The sequence below is a fragment of the Colletotrichum graminicola genome (genome assembly GCF_000149035.1).
Source record: "Colletotrichum graminicola M1.001 genomic scaffold supercont1.24, whole genome shotgun sequence".
NCBI classification, from domain to species: domain Eukaryota; kingdom Fungi; phylum Ascomycota; class Sordariomycetes; order Glomerellales; family Glomerellaceae; genus Colletotrichum; species Colletotrichum graminicola.
In genome coordinates this window covers 179,825-197,611 of record NW_007361028.1, presented here as the reverse complement: position 1 = coordinate 197,611, position 17,787 = coordinate 179,825, and the positions used below count along the sequence as shown (strand labels likewise).

Here is a 17,787-nt window from a genome sequence, read left to right as displayed (position 1 = left end):
AACACTGTACGCCCGCTGAACGTCCCGCTGTCTCCCAGGAACCACAGCGGCTCGGCGTAGAGCTGTTGCCGCTGTAACGCATGACCCCGCACCGTGCACACAGTGTGTCATCGAGCAAGAATCCGAGTTTCAACGTCCAATTTTCAACTCGCTCTCACTCACTCACTCACTCACTCACCTCGCCTTAGTTACATACACGGCCCACGCCCAGTAGCCGCGTCGCGATGGTGCGGACACGACCTCGCAATAAAACAAGACGCGTCGCCGTCATAGACTATGGCTCAGATGGCGAGCCGCTCGATGTCCACGACGACCTTGACGATGAAAATTTCGAGGCGCCGCCCCCGGACCCAGAAGACGATGAAGATGACCCTATCGACGCCGACGGCGGCGACGACGATTTTGAGGCCCACGACCCTTCCGACCTCGCACTGGACGGCCCGCGGAACGCCGATGATGACGACGAGGATGAGTTGCCCGCCTACACCAGCTCCGCCGGCCTGAAAAAACTACCAGTAGACATGGCCGCCCTCGGGACCTATCATGCCGATGGACGGCCTACGAGGCACTATACTGGCGCGCTGAAGCGAGGCCAGAGGATACAGGTCCTCGACTTCTTCTACGGGCCTCAGGAGGAGGCTGTCGGCGTTGCCACCTGGTTGCTGAACCGCTGGGCAGGGTACGCCGTTCTGCCAAGCAAGTTACCTGACGGGCCCGCGCCTCCGGTCCCGAGCCCCTGGCTCGACCCAGAGTTCGTCGAGGATCAGTACCGATCTGCGAAAGCGTGGTTCGAGAGACTGAAGGGCGTCAAGGGGGCAAGTGAGGGCGAGAGGCAGATGAGCGCCGAGGAAGCTGAGGGGTATCGGCTTCAGCCTGGCGGTCATTTGGTGTCCGTGATTGGGCCGTACCTTGGCCAGCAAGAGGTCAAAATCACACCGTACGATGGTGTTGTGCTGTCCGAATCGGGACTGCCATTTACGACTCCCACGGACGAAAAGCCGGCAGGGTGGATGTTTGATGTGGGCGGCATCGTCATCGGCATGGAATGGGCCAGCAGGACGGAACAGGAGGCGCAGGTCCTTGCGCTTGCTGTCATCCCGCACACAGACCACATATTGGATTCTGAGGGTGCTTACGATCAGAGCAAGGGAATCATCCAACTGTGGGCGCTCTGTGGCCAGAAGGATGAAAATGACATCACGAGACCTCTTGCGAGCCCAGCCCGTCTTGCTCGAACTATCTGCTGCGACTGGGGCAGAGTCACGAGGCTCAAGTGGTGTCCGGTGTCATACAGAGAGAACGGCGCCATGGGCCTCCTCGCGGTGCTTTGTAGTGATGGCCAGGTCCATATTGTCGTGGTCAAGGACATTGGCGACGGCGAGCAGGATGCTTTCAGTAAGAGACCCCTTACCCAACTACCTCCCTCCTCGGCCACCACGTACTGATAGCCGGGCAAGCCAAACTCGAAAACCCCATCGTCTCCCTAGGAATTCCCTCCGAGACCAACGTGACCGCCACATGCTTCGCCTGGGTCAACACCAACCGCATCGTTCTCGGCCACTCGGACGGCTGCCTCACGCTGTGGTCAATCTCGCCGCGCATTCTCCTCGCCCGCCACGACGTGCACTCAACGCGCGTCATGCACATTGACACGGCCTACCCCTCAGACCCCTACCTCGTTGCGTCGACGCCCATCGCTGGCTACACCACGCTGGTCGATTTCTCCGACCCCTCGTGCGAACGGACGAGCTTCCCCTGCTTCGCAATCACCCCGCAGCCGAACCTGCTCCAGTGGCACGACCACCTGCGGGGCTTCTTCACCGTCGTGCCATCGGCGAACCCGCTCAACGCGTCGGTCGGCTTCGTCCACTCGCGGTGGTACGCGGCGCAGGTCCGCAAGGTCATGGACGGCGACCGGCTGCCCACCTGCCTCGCCGCGGGCACGCACCATCCCTTCGTCCTCGTCGGGTACCTGGACGGCACCGTCTGGGCGGCGAACCCGTCCAACAGGATCTTTGCGTCGAAGCACCACTTCGGCCACAAGATGAAGATCATCGACCACCAGTATATCCCCCGCGAGCGGCTCAGCAGCTCGGTGCTGGAGCGGGACGGCGGCGGCGAAGGCGGAAGCTGCCGCGGCGCATCGCGGATTCTCCAGGGCTTCCGGCCGGTGCCCAACGTCAACCCCAAGGTGGACACGTGGAAGACTAAGGTGGCCCTCAACAAGAACAAGGACAAGAAGAAGGCCAAGAAGCCGAAAGCGAAGGGCAAGGGCAAGGGAAAGGGCAAGGGCAAGGCGGACGCGGAAGCGGCCGAGGAAGACGACGCGGACGTGCAGGGCGGCGCGGAGGAAGGGGACGGGCACTTTGCGGACCCCAAGCGCGCGGTGATCACGGAGCCACTGACGCGGATCACGACCATGGCGTGGAACCCGAACCAGAAGTATTCGTGCTGGGCCGCGGTGGCGATGGCGTCGGGGCTGGTGAGGGTGATGGACCTCGGGTTGGAATGCTAGACACGGCCGGCGACGGCGAGCAGAGATGGGCGCACGCGTGAATGATACCCTCTATTTAAACACGGCATACCATCCATCTATATATATATATATGTGTGTGTGTGTGTGTGTGTGCGTGTGTCTTTCTCTAACCACGGACTCATTAAAAAAAAACCCTTTCGATAGTGGAAAGCGTTCTCGGCAAAGTTCCCATCATGGGCACAGCGAGCCCCTGACGCTGTGGTTGTAGTCAAAGGCCTTGGCCATGCCATACAGGTGGGTGGCGGCGGCGGCGACGACGAAGAAGTGGAAGAGCTGGTGGGAGCTGCCCCAGATGTCAAAGGTGCCGGGGGACGAGCGCTCGGGCCAGCGGAAGGCGTAGAGGAAGGCGCCAAAGATGTACATGGCGCCGTGCAGGACGACCCAGCTGAGGCTCATGCGGGCCTCCATCTCGGCGCGGCCGTAGATGACGGCGCCGTGGAGGACGGGGACGACGCCCGAGGTGCCGAGGGCGACGAACATGCAGGCCCGGAACGTGCGCCACTCGGGCGCGCGGAAGAACTCGATCCAGGACACGGCGCCGCAGCCGAGGCCGAGGAGGTTGATCTTTGGAACGAGGCGTTAGCATGTTTTTTCCCCTTCTCTTCTCGAGTTGTGTATGTGTGTGTATGTGGAGAGAGAGAGAGAGAGAGAGGGGGGGGGGCAGGGGGGAATGCGCCAGAGAGGGCATGAGCGAGTGTGAGACTCACCGTCGACAGGTAAAACTTCATCAGCCCGGGGTGGCAGTAGAAGCCGTAGTACAAGGCGGGCACGTAGCTCCCGACGATGAGGAAGACGATGCCCGAGTAGTCGAGCTTGTTGCCCCACTTGGCGACCTCGGGGGAGTGGTTGGAGATGGCGTGGTAGGTGGCGCTCATGCCGAGGCAGGCGACGGCGCCGGCGAAGAAGCAGGCGAAGACGAGCACGTCGGCGGGCGCGGCGGTGCCGTAGCGCGGGGCGACGACGCCGTGCAGGACGGCGCCGGCGACGAGGAAGGCGACGGCGCCGAGGAGGTGGGACCAGATGTTGACGGACTCGTTGTGCAGGTAGCCCAGGGACCGGAGGGAGCCGAGGTACGAGTTGGAGTCCGGCCGGTAGCCCGTCAGGATGAAGGCGTTGTCGCGGCGCCAGGCGGGGAGGTCGTCCCACAGGACGAGGAGGGCCTCCTCGACCTTCTTCTCGAGGCCGGCGACCGTCGATTCCACCGAGGACAGGAGGCCTTCGGCGGCGGCGGCAGCGGCGGACGGGCGGCGGTTCCGGTTCCTGACGACGCCGGGTGCGCCGTCGGCGGAGGTATTAGAGACTGTCATTTCTTTCTTTCTTTTGTCAATTCCTCCCTTTTCCTGTGGCGAAGCAGCACGATGGGGGCTTCCTCTGAAACTGTGTGAGTGAAAACGAGATACTTTTGCGGGAAATCACAAGTTTATGAGGGTAGGTTCTACGATTGCTCTTTTAAACGGAGCGGCTGAGATACCTTGGATGAGTCGACGTTTGACAATGGGGCACAACACAACCGATTCTTCGCAGTGAAAGCTAGCGCCGGCTCGCAGTGGCAGCCGCGGCGGGTCAGACCACTGCTGCAGGGGCAGACAACACGCGGTTTAAAGCAGACTTGGTGGGATGGGAATTGTTGGGAGTAGTCCTCCTCCATATGTCCCATACATATCATGTGCACATGCTTAAGGGAAATGTGGATTTCCCCCCTTCGTTCGGCGTCAGGTCCGAGGCTCGTTGGAATTGATGGGGGCCGCCCCCGTTACGGGGTGCTCAGCTGGCACCAAGTGATTGGAGGGAACGGGCACCGCCGGCACCATCCTGCCCGGCCCGTCGGTCGAATTGTTGTGCCCGCGGCACGACGAAGAGTGCGTTGAAGACAGACCTAGGTACAAAGGGTACAAAGGTACAGTCGGACACGAGCCTGTCGACTGTGAGACGGGCAGTGGATGGAGACGGGAGCGGTGGGTTCGGTGGGATTGCTGTGACATGCGCCTGGGACGATATGCAAATCTTTGCTACGAGGGGCAACACTCCCACTGTTTAGAGACCCCCCCCCCCCGTTCCGGTTTTTTCTTTGCGCTCTCTCTTTTTTGGTCGTAAATCACTACGACCCTGAAGAATTTCGAGTCAATGTCGTTCTGAGTCGCAACTTTCAGAACCGGAAGGTCATTTGCAAAACACAAGGTCAGAATGTCGCCGGCATCATCCATGCAGATGATGCACGGCAGTGTGTCGGTTGTCCGGCTGTGCCCAAGAACCCTTGATATCATTTCATTGCATGCTCGTGTAGGTATGTTGAAAAAAAAAAAAAAAAGAGGCGTTCTGCCTCTGGCTTCCGGAAAGGCCAGCCCATGTCGATGCGCGCAGGCTGTCGACTCTGTATTCCCTCCGCGACGTCTCCTTTGGCGAACTCTCCTTGGAGACGAGTTGCTTTATTTCTTGCCAGACTTCTTGATGCCCTGGTTGCCCGTGTTCAAAGGTCCCTTGCCGCCGGCCTTGGCGGCCAACTCCTTGCGAGCCTTCTCCTCTAAAGGGTCATTGGGTTAGTATTGAGGCGCAGGCCGGAGAGAAAGAAGAACGATCTGGAGTAGTCAGTATGACCTACCGGCGCGCTTCTTCTCGAGGAAGGCGAGATCGTCCTCATCAAGATCCTTCGCCTGCTTCTTCGCGGCCTTGAGAGGCTTGGCCTTGCCACCTGGAGAAAGAACCTGTCAGCAAAGCGCCGAGCGGCTGGCGGCCACGGAAGAGCAGCAAACTTACCTTCACGAGATGCACCGCCCATTTTTGCTGAGTCTGTCGAGGACTATCTGGAACGTGGAGGTCAACTTTGGGTGCGGGAGCGTTGAGGAAATAGCAAGGCTGGAGTCGCGGAGGTTGTCGAGTCGTAGAATCAGAGAGGAGAGGAGGAAGCAGGAAGCGCGGCGCAAAGGGACGGTCAGACGTGGGGTGAAAATCGCCCCTCGTGGAGAATCGGTCTGCGGAAATAAGAGGGCCCCGCTTACATTGGTTACTTTGTCTCGAAACGCATTAGAGCATACAGCTAGTCAGGATAGCCATCTATAAGCTATGTATGCAGATAGAGAAAATAGCCCCGTTAAGTGGGTCCATCGCAGCGACGGAACAACCCAGCTGTGACAACTGACGTCGGCTCGGTTTCCTTGGCGCCTTGATTCCTCCGGTCAGGCGTCTGTTTCCTGTTACCAAAATTCGTTCGTCGCAATATCCATTATCCCAGCCAGCAACACCAGCGCCTAAGGCCAGAAAACCGTTGGACCCTTGATCGCTGAAACACCACACACACTCTCTCTTACACACTCACACACTCACACATATCTCGCTGTCGACAGATAACAGCATTCTTCCTTGACGTTGCATAGCCATCACCTCTTCTCGCCCCCCTCTTTGCAGTGCCCTCTGGTTTTCTCGTGTCGCCTTGCTTTCCTCTTCCCCCATGAGCTGAGTCGACACAGTCATCCGGTTCGCAAACAATTCCTGCCGCGCATCAGTCTTTTGTTGATCTCTGCTGACACGTCGCTGCTGCTTTTCGCGAGCAAAAAGACCTAGGGGACTTTCCCCCCCTGGCGGATACTGCTGCAATCAACACACAAAAAGACACCGACGTTTGAGCAGGCCGTGGAACCACGCTTGCTGTCGCATCGCACCGATGGCGTCGAGTTCAGACGAAGGCGAGATCATGGAGAATGACGCCGTGGAATTGAAGGCATCTTCACTGCCGAAGAAGTTTGAAGGAAACGGTGTTGACCGTCAAGACAGAACCCGAAATAGATACCCGGCCTCCAAATCTCCTGAGCACGACAATGCCGCCAGGCACTACAACCCTCCGAGACGGAGCCGCTCTCCCCCGCCACGCGGCTTTAAGCGCCCCCGCGACGAGCGCGACTACATTGGCCGAGGACGACAGGACACGCGACGCTTCCGTGTGCACTACGAGGACGGCCCACGAGACGACTACCGCCGCTCTCGCGTTTCTTACGAAGACCTGGATCGCCCCTCCTCCCGTGGCTCGAACCACAGTTACGACGGCCGTGACAGGAACCGAAGCCGCGATAGAGATACATATCGGGAGAGAGACAGGGAGCGCGATCGCGATCGAGACCGTTACCCGGATAAGAGGCCGCGCAATCGCACCAAATCACCGTACCGTCCCCCGCACCACGACCGAGGAGGCCGGGATGATCACTACGGCAGAGATGGCGGGCGCGATCGCCTTGCCGACTCGTTTCGTGGCTTGAAGTACGACGACCACCGAGACCGAGACTCGCGGAATGGGAACACGCCATCGAACGGGGCCGCTGTAGGAAAGGATTCTCGTGCTGCCAGAGACAATGCTAAACCTGTGAAACACTCTGCAGACGACAGGAAATCTGCTGCGTCTCCCTCTCGAGACCGGGCGTCCGTCTCTCCACACTCAAAGAGGACTCGGTTCCTGCTAACGCCAGAAGGCAGCGCGCCACAGGTGGTTGAGCCTGAACATGACTATGACGAGCCTGATGAGCCAATGGTCATTGACGAGGAGGCCGAGATTGAGCGTCGGCGCCGGCGCCGTGATGAGTTGCTTTCAAAGTCCAACTCAGCGACTCCGCTGCTCGTTCATGCGCTGCACGCGTCTGACAAGCCGGCTGTTGCCTCCCCCTCACGAGAAGTCACACCAGGCACACCAGGAACAGGTAAGAAACCCAACTCCTTCTCCTCTCCCGGCCCCGCTAAGTCTTCAGATTTCGGATCACCCGCTCAAGAAGGGAGCTCGCCTGGTGCTATTGAGATCGTGAACGAGAGCGACCTCATGAACACCCACGGAGGCGGAGAAGTCACTGAAGAAGACGGCCCCTCAGCAGCGGATTACGACCCCACCGTTGACATGAAGGAAGACGAGAGGCGCGACGAGATGAGACACGGTCATGTTGGTGTGCACGGCGAAGCTCCCGAGGCGCAGACCGAGGCGCAGCCCCAAGAACAGCCCCAGGAAGCACCATCGAAGAAGCCCACGGGCGACGATGACGACGACGATTTTGACATGTTTGCCGAAGACTTCGACGACGAGAAGTATGCTGCTCCCAATCCTGCCAACGTGGCCGTCGTGGATGAGACCAAAGCTTCGCCCGCTCTCGCTCCGCCCAACGGCGCCATCCTCGAGGGCGACGACAAGGATGGCTACTACAAGATTCGCATCGGTGAGATCTTGAACGGCCGGTACCAGGTCCAGTCCACCCTGGGTAAGGGCATGTTCTCCGGTGTCGCGCGGGCCGTCGATATTACGAATAAGAAGCTGGTCGCCATTAAAATCATGAGAAACAACGACGCCCTGAGGAAGGGTGGGTTCACCGAGATAGCCATTCTGCAGAAGCTCAACGACTCGGACCCTGAGTGCCGCAAGCACATTGTCAAGTTTGAGCGACACTTCGACCACAAGGGCCATCTGTGTATGGCGTTTGAACACCTCAGTCTGAACCTGCGAGAAGTACTGAAGAAATTCGGGAATAACGTCGGCATCAACTTGGGTGCGACGAGGGCATATGCTCACCAAATTTTCATCGGCCTTGCTCACATGCGGAAATGCAGTATCATCCATGCCGATCTCAAACCTGACAACATCTTAGTGCGTATCCCTGCTGTGGAGAAATCTGAGAGGATTGATACTAACCCGTACAAGGTCAATGAAAGCCGAACCGTCCTCAAGATTTGCGATTTAGGCACCGGTATCGATAAATCCGACGCCGCGACGGTACACAACGAGATCACCCCGTACCTTGTCAGTCGCTTTTACAGAGCACCCGAGGTTATCCTCGGAATGCCCTACGACTATGCCATCGACATGTGGTCCATCGGCTGCACGTTATACGAGCTGTATACGGGCAAGATCCTCTTCGCCGGCGACAGCAACAACCAGATGCTCAAGACCATCATGGAGATCCGCGGAAAGATCACGCCCAAGCTTTACAAGCGAGGTCAACTGTCAGCGATGCACTTTGACGAGCTGGGCAACTTTGTCAGCATGGAGAGGGACAAGGCGCTTGGAAAGGTATGTAATTTGCTGGTGACGATGGTTCCCTTTGTCTTGCTGCTTTTCTCTTCCCCGTACTTCCAACGCTTCTGCATTGAGCTTGTTTCATACCCCGAAGCCCATGCACCAATCAGTCCCCGAGGTGCTGTTTTGACCGACGGTCCCGAGATGGTCTAGTCGAGGCGCAATGCGACTGTAAGCGCTGAGGCGCGGCTACACATGCGTGTGCATCCTAGACATTCTGCAGGCCGTCATGTCTGAGCGGTGGACTGGGAGAGCTTGCATTGTGATGCCCTTCGGCCACCGGAATGGTCATCAACAACCGCCACAACCAACGTGCAGTCTTTATTTTTCAGATAGTTCGGACTCGCATGGCTTGCTGGGCCCCAGCCCTCCCCAGTTTGGAAGGACCGGCCGAGCAAAAAACAATCCCATCTGCGGAGGATGCAGATGCGGGTAGATGTCTCAGAGTCTATTACCACGGCCGACGCATCATCTCATCTTCGCCTCCTTTCTATTCCCTGTACTGGCCCCCCAACTCTCTGCACGGAGGGTCCAGCGCGTTGGGTCTATTTGTCAAAGTTGTCAGATATGATGCCACGTTCGTGGGGACCCGCCGCACGCACGCTTTCTTTTGACCTATTTTCGACTTTCGATGCGTTTGAGGAATAGAAGCGAATTTGCCCGATAGGATTTCGTTCAGCCAGCTGACTCGCATTTGCTTCATACAGACAACCGCCAGGGTCCTGCCCATCGTCAAACCGACGCGTGACCTGCGCACCCGCCTCTTCGCCGCATCGGCGGGAATGAACGACGCTGAGACCAGGGATCTCAACCACTTTGTCGACCTGCTCGAGCACTGCCTGACGCTCAACCCGGAAAAGAGAATCAAGCCTGCCGACGCGCTGAAGCATCCCTTCTTCACGTCGAGGGTTGCCCCGCCGAAGCGGTAGGGTGTTGGTCATGACCAAGTCTAGGAAGACGCCCATTGGGGGTGGTCGTAGCATCAAGTCTTCGGGCGTTGGTTTTGTTAGACGTGACTGCTGGGATCATCTCGTACTCTCACGATTGATGCACACGACTGAGTCGAGGGCGTTTCGTGGCGTGGGTTGTACGACGAGGCTGCAAACTGCGTCCTTGACCGCGATGCGCTGGCGATAGAGTATACAGAAGATGACCAAAGGCAACATGGAATTACAAAATATCCCACAATATACCATTCTACTTACCTCAGCTCTTTACGAGTCCACCATCTCTCTCTCTCTCGTATTGTGGACCCTATTCCTGCCGTCTCGGAGTTTCCTTGTCTTGTGATCCCGGAGCGATACCACCGAGCAAGCGGTAGAAGCCGGTGACAATAGACTTGGACCGAATGGGTCAGCTCACCTCATGTATGTGCGACCGTTTGCGGGCCGGCATGGGGAGGTGGTCTCGGAGGCAGTGCAGTAGCTCGCGATCGGGTCCCGAATCCCGTCAATCTTTCTGTTCCTCACGTCTCGTCTGCTTCGCCCCTCTCATCCTCATCCGTGTCCCACGATGCCCTTTCCCTCACCCTTACCCCCCCCCCCCCCCCCTGTACGCTTGTGTGACAAGTCAAGACAGCTCGCAGTCTTTCCTTCCTAGACCAGTGGTGTATGTGTATGCGATAGTGTGTGAGCGTGCACGCGTCATTGTCTTGGGACACGCTGAGCTGTCCGGCGTCCACAGGAATGGACGGGCTGCAATCAGGACATGCATTTCTGGGGGATGACGACGGGACGGGACGGGATGAGGGGACATTTGGTGTTTGAAGTTGCCGTGCTTGGAGTCTGAACCCTTCCGAGAGAAGACTGGGGATCATTACGTCAAGAGAGCGGCGCAAGGGCCCGAAAGAGGCCGCAAGGAGTCGACGGGACTCGGAGAGCACATGAGATCGGGATCGAAGGGCTCAAGAGCAATGGACAAATAAGGAATATCATGCCCCCCCCCCCCCTATCTTCTTTGGAATGAACTCTTCTGTGCGTGGAATCGGGGGCGGTCGAGCGTAGTCTGTGATGCCTCCCCAGCTCCTTGGATTTGTCAAGTCGAAAGACGGCGGGCTGAAAGGGGGTGTGTGTGTCTGGAGTTCTAGTTCGCGAGGTTCCAAGGTCCCGGATACCTTGGCGATAGGACATCTCATCAAGCAAAGAAAACATACGCACCATACTTTCTTCCCGTGCGCCGTACGTCGTCGGGGCCACTTCGCCCTCGCGAGTCGGGTTCGATCTCGGTCTGTGGTCGGCTCATTCCGCGGAGCCCGAGAACTTGCGGGCGTTCCACCTCATCTATGGGATGAGGTTCACGATGATCCCCTCCTCGTGACAAATTTCTGATGGTGCGGACAAGAAGAAGAAGAGAAAAAAACCACAGCCCGCACAACAAACCCGCAGCGCTTACAGCCCGGATAACGAGTCTGGCTGGGACGAGGACGGTCCCGCCCTCTCTCTTCCATCGTCGCATTCGTACGCATCAGCCTCCAAGACATGCATGACCACACAGTCGGTTGCAAAGAGAAAAACGGACGGCGCTGAGCTCTTTCTTCCGTAGCACGGCTACACACGGTACGTGCCGGCGTTGGGCCGTGTAATCTCGCCCAGATCTCGAAGCAACGCGAACTTCTGTGTGCGTCTTTTTCCGCAGGAAAAGGGGAGGGGGTTTGTACCATCTCCGGGGCAGGATTGCACGAACGTCGTTCTTGGACCAGACGACGCGGCTGCAAGCTCGCGAAGAAGCCCTGCTGCAAGAGTGGCCGGAAGCAAGCCGGCGCCAGAACGTTCGTGCCTGCCAACCTGCCCTGCAGAGTCTTCGATCCTTCGCTGTCGTTGGGGGTGCATGCCGCTCAGCACATGCATCTGTCCGCGTGGTCAACAGGCGTCGCAGGAGTATGGCGGTTGGCGGTGCCCTCCCGGAACAAGACGGGTCGACAGCAAGCTTAACACATCGGGGATTCGTGATGATTCTGGACTGTTTGAATTCTGTCTACAGAAGATCGTCTACAGGAAAGGAACGTCCTCCGTATCCCTTCCCCCACGAGTGAAGCGATATATCGATGTCGATCCCCCGCCTGACTGTTCGGTGAAAATGGCTTATATCCCGGATTCCAGATGAGCCCCGCGTAGGCTCACGCCGAAACCTCATCAAACTGACGCCCTGGGAACCAACCGGAGGCTTCATTTGCCCAGGCGTCAGTGACCTTGACAGTTAACAGCAGCTATGGCAGACCCCCCCCCGTGCCGGACTCTGCAGACACGCTCTCCGAGGTCACATATCAACCCCATATGCAGGCGAGCCCGGCAGAGAGTCCCAGGAGGGCAAAGGGCAGCAAAGGATATGCAGCAGGCATCGTACCATGCTCGTTCCCGCCTCTGCTGCTTGGATATCTTCCCACTGGGCATTTGTACAGATCGAGGAACTAGTCCACTCTATTCCCATCAAGGCATGTCAAATCAGACAGCTGTATACCAGGACAGAAGACAAAGCATGAGCCAGGGAGCCGGTTGTCGTGTTTTCAGTTCGCCCCTGCAGAGCAATACCTACATCCTCAGCCACGGTGGCGAAGAAGATTGCCGTAACCTAGACACGGCCGGAGCCGTATACGAACATTGGACGAGGCACGAGGCTCACAAAGGACGATGGGCACAAACCAAGACCAGGGGAGGAGCAGGCGGGTGTTGCCAGAACGCGAACACGGGGCACAAAAAGGCGATTGCGAACGCGAGGCGCGCGCGCGCGCGCGAGAGAGAGAGAAGGGCGCAATCTTCGCCCACGGGCGGTAGGGTGTGTCAGGTTGGTAGCCTTTTGCCTTTTTTTTTTTCTTTCTTTCTTTTCCACTTTGAGCATTGTTTGCTTGCTTCATCCCACGGGCACACACACACACACACACACACACACACACACACACACACACACACACACACACACACACACACACACACTCTATCTCCCACCCAGCCGGCCCATCCTGCTGACCAGGCGGCAACAAAAGGGGCAATGCAGTCGTCGCATATCACAAGGGGGGCTGTCGGGCCCGACTTAGAGAAGGCCAGACTGCATCACACAAAGAAAATGGCAGACGCTGTCCCCCCCCTCACACATACAGACAAACCCCTTTTTTTGCTTCACGACGGACTGCGGACGAGTCCCACTCTGGACGGCGTCCAGGTCAGCCTCAGGTGGGAAACAGCAATGATCCCACGGCATAGGCGGGGGTTACGTGCTGGGCGTCGCCGTCAGTCGTACAACCGCCAAAAGGAAAACCGTGATGGGTGTGTGAATGATGGCACCTCTAGGGGGAGAGGGAGGTGGATAGGAAGACCGGCCGTTGTGCGCATGCAGCTAAGCTACGGCGATTGTGTTATAGACCATAGATAGAACCCCCCCCCCCCAAAGGTCCAGCGGTTTGCCGCCATGCTCGAGGGGTGGAGAGTAACACGAAAAAAGAACACCGACCAGAGTCGTGTTTGACTAAGAAGGGATCGTAAGAGAGGGAGGGAGGGGGGTAGGTAATAAGAGTAGGGGGGGGAGGAGCGGGAGGACGAGGCAATCTAGATCACACACGGCGGCGCCGTGTCAACATGAGTCGCAGGTTCGAGTGCCGTATGCAAGCTGCCGGCCGATATTCAGATTCTCCACGATACGACAGAACGTGCCACCGCTACTACTACTTGGCATCTCACCCGCCTTGCGTGAGCGGTTGGACGAGAACGAGTTGCATTAGGAAGCGCCAGGTGTCACGATGCCGCCGTTACACCGCCCCTCCCCGGGGCAGCACTACGCTGGGAGTCACCATGCAGGCGACCGAGATCTACACTGTTGGCGGTTGTGCACCGGCATCGGCCGTGCCCGGTAGTGCCCGGTAGTGCCGAACGGAGACGGCGGGGGGCAGGGGGGCTCGGTCAGCGAGGCGGGGGAGGGCGGAGAGAGTGACAGAGAGTCAGAGAGAGCGAAAGAGAGAGCGGGAATGGGGTCCTTGGAACGGACAGCCCTGTCGCCAACTTTGTAAGTGTATTCGTACCTAGATAGAGTAACCAGCGGGCGGCCGACGGACCCATCGGGCAAGGCTTGCAGGTCGTCGCCCGCTATCAAACCAAACGGGACTTAAGACCAAACAGCCAAGGAAGTTTCCAACGATGGTCGTCTTAGAGCGGCCGATTGGGGAGAGAGAGAGAGAGAGAGTGTGTGTGGGGAGACGGGCGCCGTACCCAGCAAGGCAAAGGGGCACGACGCATCGTATCCCTCCCCTTGAGGCTTGGCCAGGTGTCGTCCAACGACGAATGACGACCAACGACGACTCGCAGAAACGCTGGAATGTAGCCGGCAGGGCCGCCAAGAGCCCGTTCGATGCGGCCCCGGAAGTGGAAGTTATGGATCGGCCCCAAACTCTCGCCCTATCTCTCCCTCTCTCGCTCTCTTTTGGGGGCGGGCCCCAGCTTCAATGTACACAGTCGGGTTGCTTGCTTGCTTTCTAAGAAAAGAACGCGCGCAGATCAATCGCCCATGTTTCCACCCGAGGCGTTGCATTCTCGTCTTTGCGTCGCATCGGGAGACTCGAGAGGACCATCCAAGTCGATCACAGAGGATCACAAGTCCTCGAGGCTCTCTTGCATTACTCCCTCTCCCCCCTTTTCCCCCCTTCCCACTCTTTGGGGTCAGCGCCGGCCCGTTGGAATGCTCGCTCGGGCTGGCGTTGGCTTCCTTGGACCCTGGAGCCATCAAAACCGCCCTGCGTTTCTGATGGCACCAATGCCCCCCGCCGGCGGCCCTCCCCTCTCCTCCCGCGTCTCAAGGGAGGGGGTTAGGTTAGCGTTGAAGAATAGATAACAAGAGCACACGACGTGACGGGAAAACCGCGCTTGACGCAAGGTGTGTGAGGCCATTCGAGGCAGGAAAAAAAAAAAGTGTAGGAGCACACGCCGCCGCACGCCTTAACACCAATGTTTCTAGCTGCTCTCAGAAGGATTCCCTCAATGATTGGCCGCCCTTCCCCCTCCGGCCCAGCGGGGGACCGCATGTCCCAATGGCGGTTTGAGGTTCGTTGTTTCACCCCACGATTATTCGATACTGAGCGGGAGGAGGGGGCAAAAGCGCGCATGCGCACGTTGAGATGGGGACAAAGGAGGCATGACGGGATTCAGCGATCTGCAGGACGGGGTCCAATGATGAATATGCCCGTCATCTGAAGGCTTTGACCAACGAGACGTTGGCTCTTAGACCAAGGTACTGCGTAGTGCTAGCCCATCCATCTCAAAGAGCGCAGGTAAAAAAACATCGCGGAAGCTAGCAACCGACTCGATTATCTCCCGCCCCCTAACCTCCTTTTCGTGATATATGGTAGGGCATGATATCACTGATTCGTCAAACCGGGAAGAGATCTCCACCATCGAGATGTCTCGCACTTTGCGCATTCCTTCTCTGCCATCGCGGCGGTCGGTTCGCAGCCCACTAACAGGGGGAACCGTCGGGAGAGGGGTGGGAAGCGTGTCCTCACGAACCACCGTCGACGGTCTCTTTCGTCTTCCGGACTAGAACACACAAACAAATAGAGGATCGAGGATATCGACGATCAAATCCCACCCCCCTCCCACCCCCCGCCGGACACCATACAAGACAAGGCCGCCGGTGCGGCCAGCAATCGAATCGGATCGTCAAACGGATCTGCGAAACTCACTAACGAGACACTTACTCCATGTTGATTGATGATGGACGAGTTTCTGACAGTGGTCGAATCGTAATGGATCATGTCCGCCGCCGCCGACGTAGTTATCGTCATCGGCAATTCTCTCTCACGTCCCCCTCCGCGCTCAACGCATCTCAAACCAAGTCCCGAAAAGGTAGCATTCCATCTGGAAGGGCCGCCTTAGTGCGGCAATGCCTTACGTATACGAGGGAGGCGGTGTGTGGAGTTGATGAGTGAGGCCATGTTCACCGGTCGTGCAGTGCTCGCTCATTCGAATCGTGAATCGGCCGCATTGTCCGTCTTGAGGCCCCTTCCCCTGACTCTCCACTCAACCTTCTCCAATGCCCATGGGCTCTGGCTCTTCTGGTTGTGGAGGCATAGGAAGCTGCCGACCCCGGCCGCCCGCGATTCTTTTTGGGTTTGCGATTGACAAGTGTTTCGTTTGGATACCTAGCTCTGGTTTGCCGCTGCCTGGCACTGCGTTCGCCCAATGACACCTTCTTGGTGATGGGATATCCCGGCCGGCGCCTCTCGCCTCTCATCTGTCATCAATTGGGCGAACCGCCCGGGTCGTCCGTCCATGCGACCAACGCATAGCCTACGGTTTATAAAGGACTGAATGATGGGAATCCGCTAGGTGCAAGTGGCAATTCGATTGCTGGCCTGCATCCATCCTTGATCCAGTCTTTTGGTGTCCGAGTTAACCGGGGTGTATACGTGTGTATGTGTGTGTGTGAATGTCGGCTCATCAGGAAATCCCCGTGGTGTAGGATATTGTTTCTAATAGAGTGTGTAGCCTGCGTTTAACCCCCTCGCACTATATCAAATTCGTGCATAACTTTGGCACATCGCGATGAACGTCACTCGTCAAATGATTCGCTGATGGTCAGAGTGTGCCCAGAGCTGCACGTCATTGATCGGCTCGTTCGGCGGGCTCGAGGTCCTTGACGAGGGGAGTTGAGTCATATTCCTGACTAGGCTCTAGGTGTCGGACAGCGGCGGACTTGCAAATGAAAATCCCGACTGGCTTTGGTCTGGGGCCCCGTTTGTTCAATGTGGCGATCGTGATTCGGGTGTCCTCCCGAGATAAACACAAACACACACACACACACACACACGCACGTCTCTGGTCCATTTGTCAGGTCGCAATAGCCTCAGTTCCGAGAGTTCTAGACCGTCGCGGCGCTCAGTCCCTGCACCGCACTTTCGTGGCAGCGCCTCGTCGTCACGGGGTCTCAACTTGGACCCTCGAGAGACCCCTATATGCTCGAATACCGCTTTAACAAGGCAGTTTGGGGTACCCGGAAGAACGGCGTGGCCTTCGCACCTGGCCCTGGAGGCCCGACGAGCACGGGTCGACCATGAGATGGGCCATTAGGGATGGGTGCATCACTCTGTTTTGTTGTGAGGACCGCTGTCTTGGACAAACTATCAAGCCCGTGAAGTCTGGTCCGGCGTTTGTGCCGAGCAGCAAAATGACTTTTTGGCCCGTTCGCTAGCCCAGGGGGACAGAATGAGACACTGTTGGCAGAGCCAGCCGCAGCTCACCTGGCCTGCACTTTGACGTTCAGCGAGAGGGACTTACTGATCGAGAGGGTTTGAGATGACGTGAAATGAAAAGACCTCCGGCCCACCGAGCCTTTTCCAAGCTTAAGCCGTCGGCCATGCTTCGGTGTGTGAACAAACGGATGGCCGGCTGACTGCATTTCAGTCATCCCCAAGACCTGGGCACGTCTGTTTGCTTCTTCCCGTCAGCTGACTGGGGGTCATTGATGAGCGAGACGCACCAGGCCGACCACAAATTGCGATCTTCCTAGCACTGCGAAAGTAAGTATCCCAGGTCCCGCAGGCGCTGAATCGCCCAAAGACTTAATTCAAGGGAGACCGAGGCTTGCAGACGGAGGCGACTCGCTGGCCCGCTTGTTGGCGAACCGAGGAGGTAGGGAGGGAGGAAACGAACGGTTTGTCTTGTTACACAGCAAGCAATAGTCTGCATTTGCCTCGTGTTTCCTCGAGACTCTCAGTCATTAAGTCTTGGATGATTGCCATGTGGTCCAGGACGCGGTGGGCGGGCGTTGTTCAGGTTGGAATATTGGTTCCAAGAAGGTTCCATCCCACCCGCGCCTCTCCGTTGATTTCGACTTGTCTGGCCCCCCGTCATATCGACCGAAGGGGGCCGTTCGAGTCTATTGTGTAACGGCCGCCATTGATGTGCCGCTCGCTGGCTTGCATTTGCGCATCTGTCCTGGGAAGAGACTCATTACGAATGACGCAAAACGAGGATTATGTGTTGCGGGCTGGCCGGGGTAGACGGTTTGGTTCGGTTCGATCAACTCTCGTCTGTAACCACGTCCGAGTCGCAGGATGATTTGATGAGCGCTAGGTCCTTCGCCTGGCCAATGTTCCCTAGCCGAAGGAGTGTCCAGGAAGAAGGCAACATGATCGGCTCATTCGGTAGGGTTGCACTGTGAGTCGCATCTATAGCAGGAAAAAACGCCGACTGATATTGGTCAACCGCTTCCCGGGGTCTCGTCAACGGCA

General features: G+C 57.7%; 4 protein-coding genes across 4 annotated transcripts; 2 read left to right on the top strand and 2 right to left on the bottom strand.

The window, feature by feature from the left end:
• Window positions 1-224: 224 nt before the first annotated feature.
• GLRG_06396 (uncharacterized protein) lies at window positions 225-2,515 on the top strand (the record flags this gene model as incomplete). Its single annotated transcript, XM_008097081.1, has 2 exons — window positions 225-1,395; window positions 1,458-2,515. The coding sequence occupies 2 exons, from the start codon at window positions 225-227 to the stop codon at window positions 2,513-2,515; spliced, it is 2,229 nt and encodes a 742-aa protein (XP_008095272.1).
• Window positions 2,516-2,707: 192 nt separating this feature from the next.
• GLRG_06395 (hemolysin III family channel protein) lies at window positions 2,708-3,843 on the bottom strand (the record flags this gene model as incomplete). Its single annotated transcript, XM_008097080.1, has 2 exons — window positions 2,708-3,100; window positions 3,244-3,843. 2 exons carry the CDS (start codon window positions 3,841-3,843, stop codon window positions 2,708-2,710), a joined length of 993 nt encoding a protein of 330 aa, XP_008095271.1.
• Window positions 3,844-4,962: 1,119 nt separating this feature from the next.
• Window positions 4,963-5,312, bottom strand: GLRG_06394 (translation machinery associated TMA7; the record flags this gene model as incomplete). Its single annotated transcript, XM_008097079.1, has 3 exons — window positions 4,963-5,057; window positions 5,136-5,225; window positions 5,291-5,312. The coding sequence occupies 3 exons, from the start codon at window positions 5,310-5,312 to the stop codon at window positions 4,963-4,965; spliced, it is 207 nt and encodes a 68-aa protein (XP_008095270.1).
• An 882-nt stretch (window positions 5,313-6,194) lies between these two features.
• On the top strand, window positions 6,195-9,505 carry GLRG_06393 (uncharacterized protein; the record flags this gene model as incomplete). The annotated part of the gene is made up of 4 exons (XM_008097078.1): window positions 6,195-6,943; window positions 6,998-8,147; window positions 8,202-8,570; window positions 9,284-9,505. 4 exons carry the CDS (start codon window positions 6,195-6,197, stop codon window positions 9,503-9,505), a joined length of 2,490 nt encoding a protein of 829 aa, XP_008095269.1.
• Between the last annotated feature and the right edge of the window lie 8,282 nt (window positions 9,506-17,787).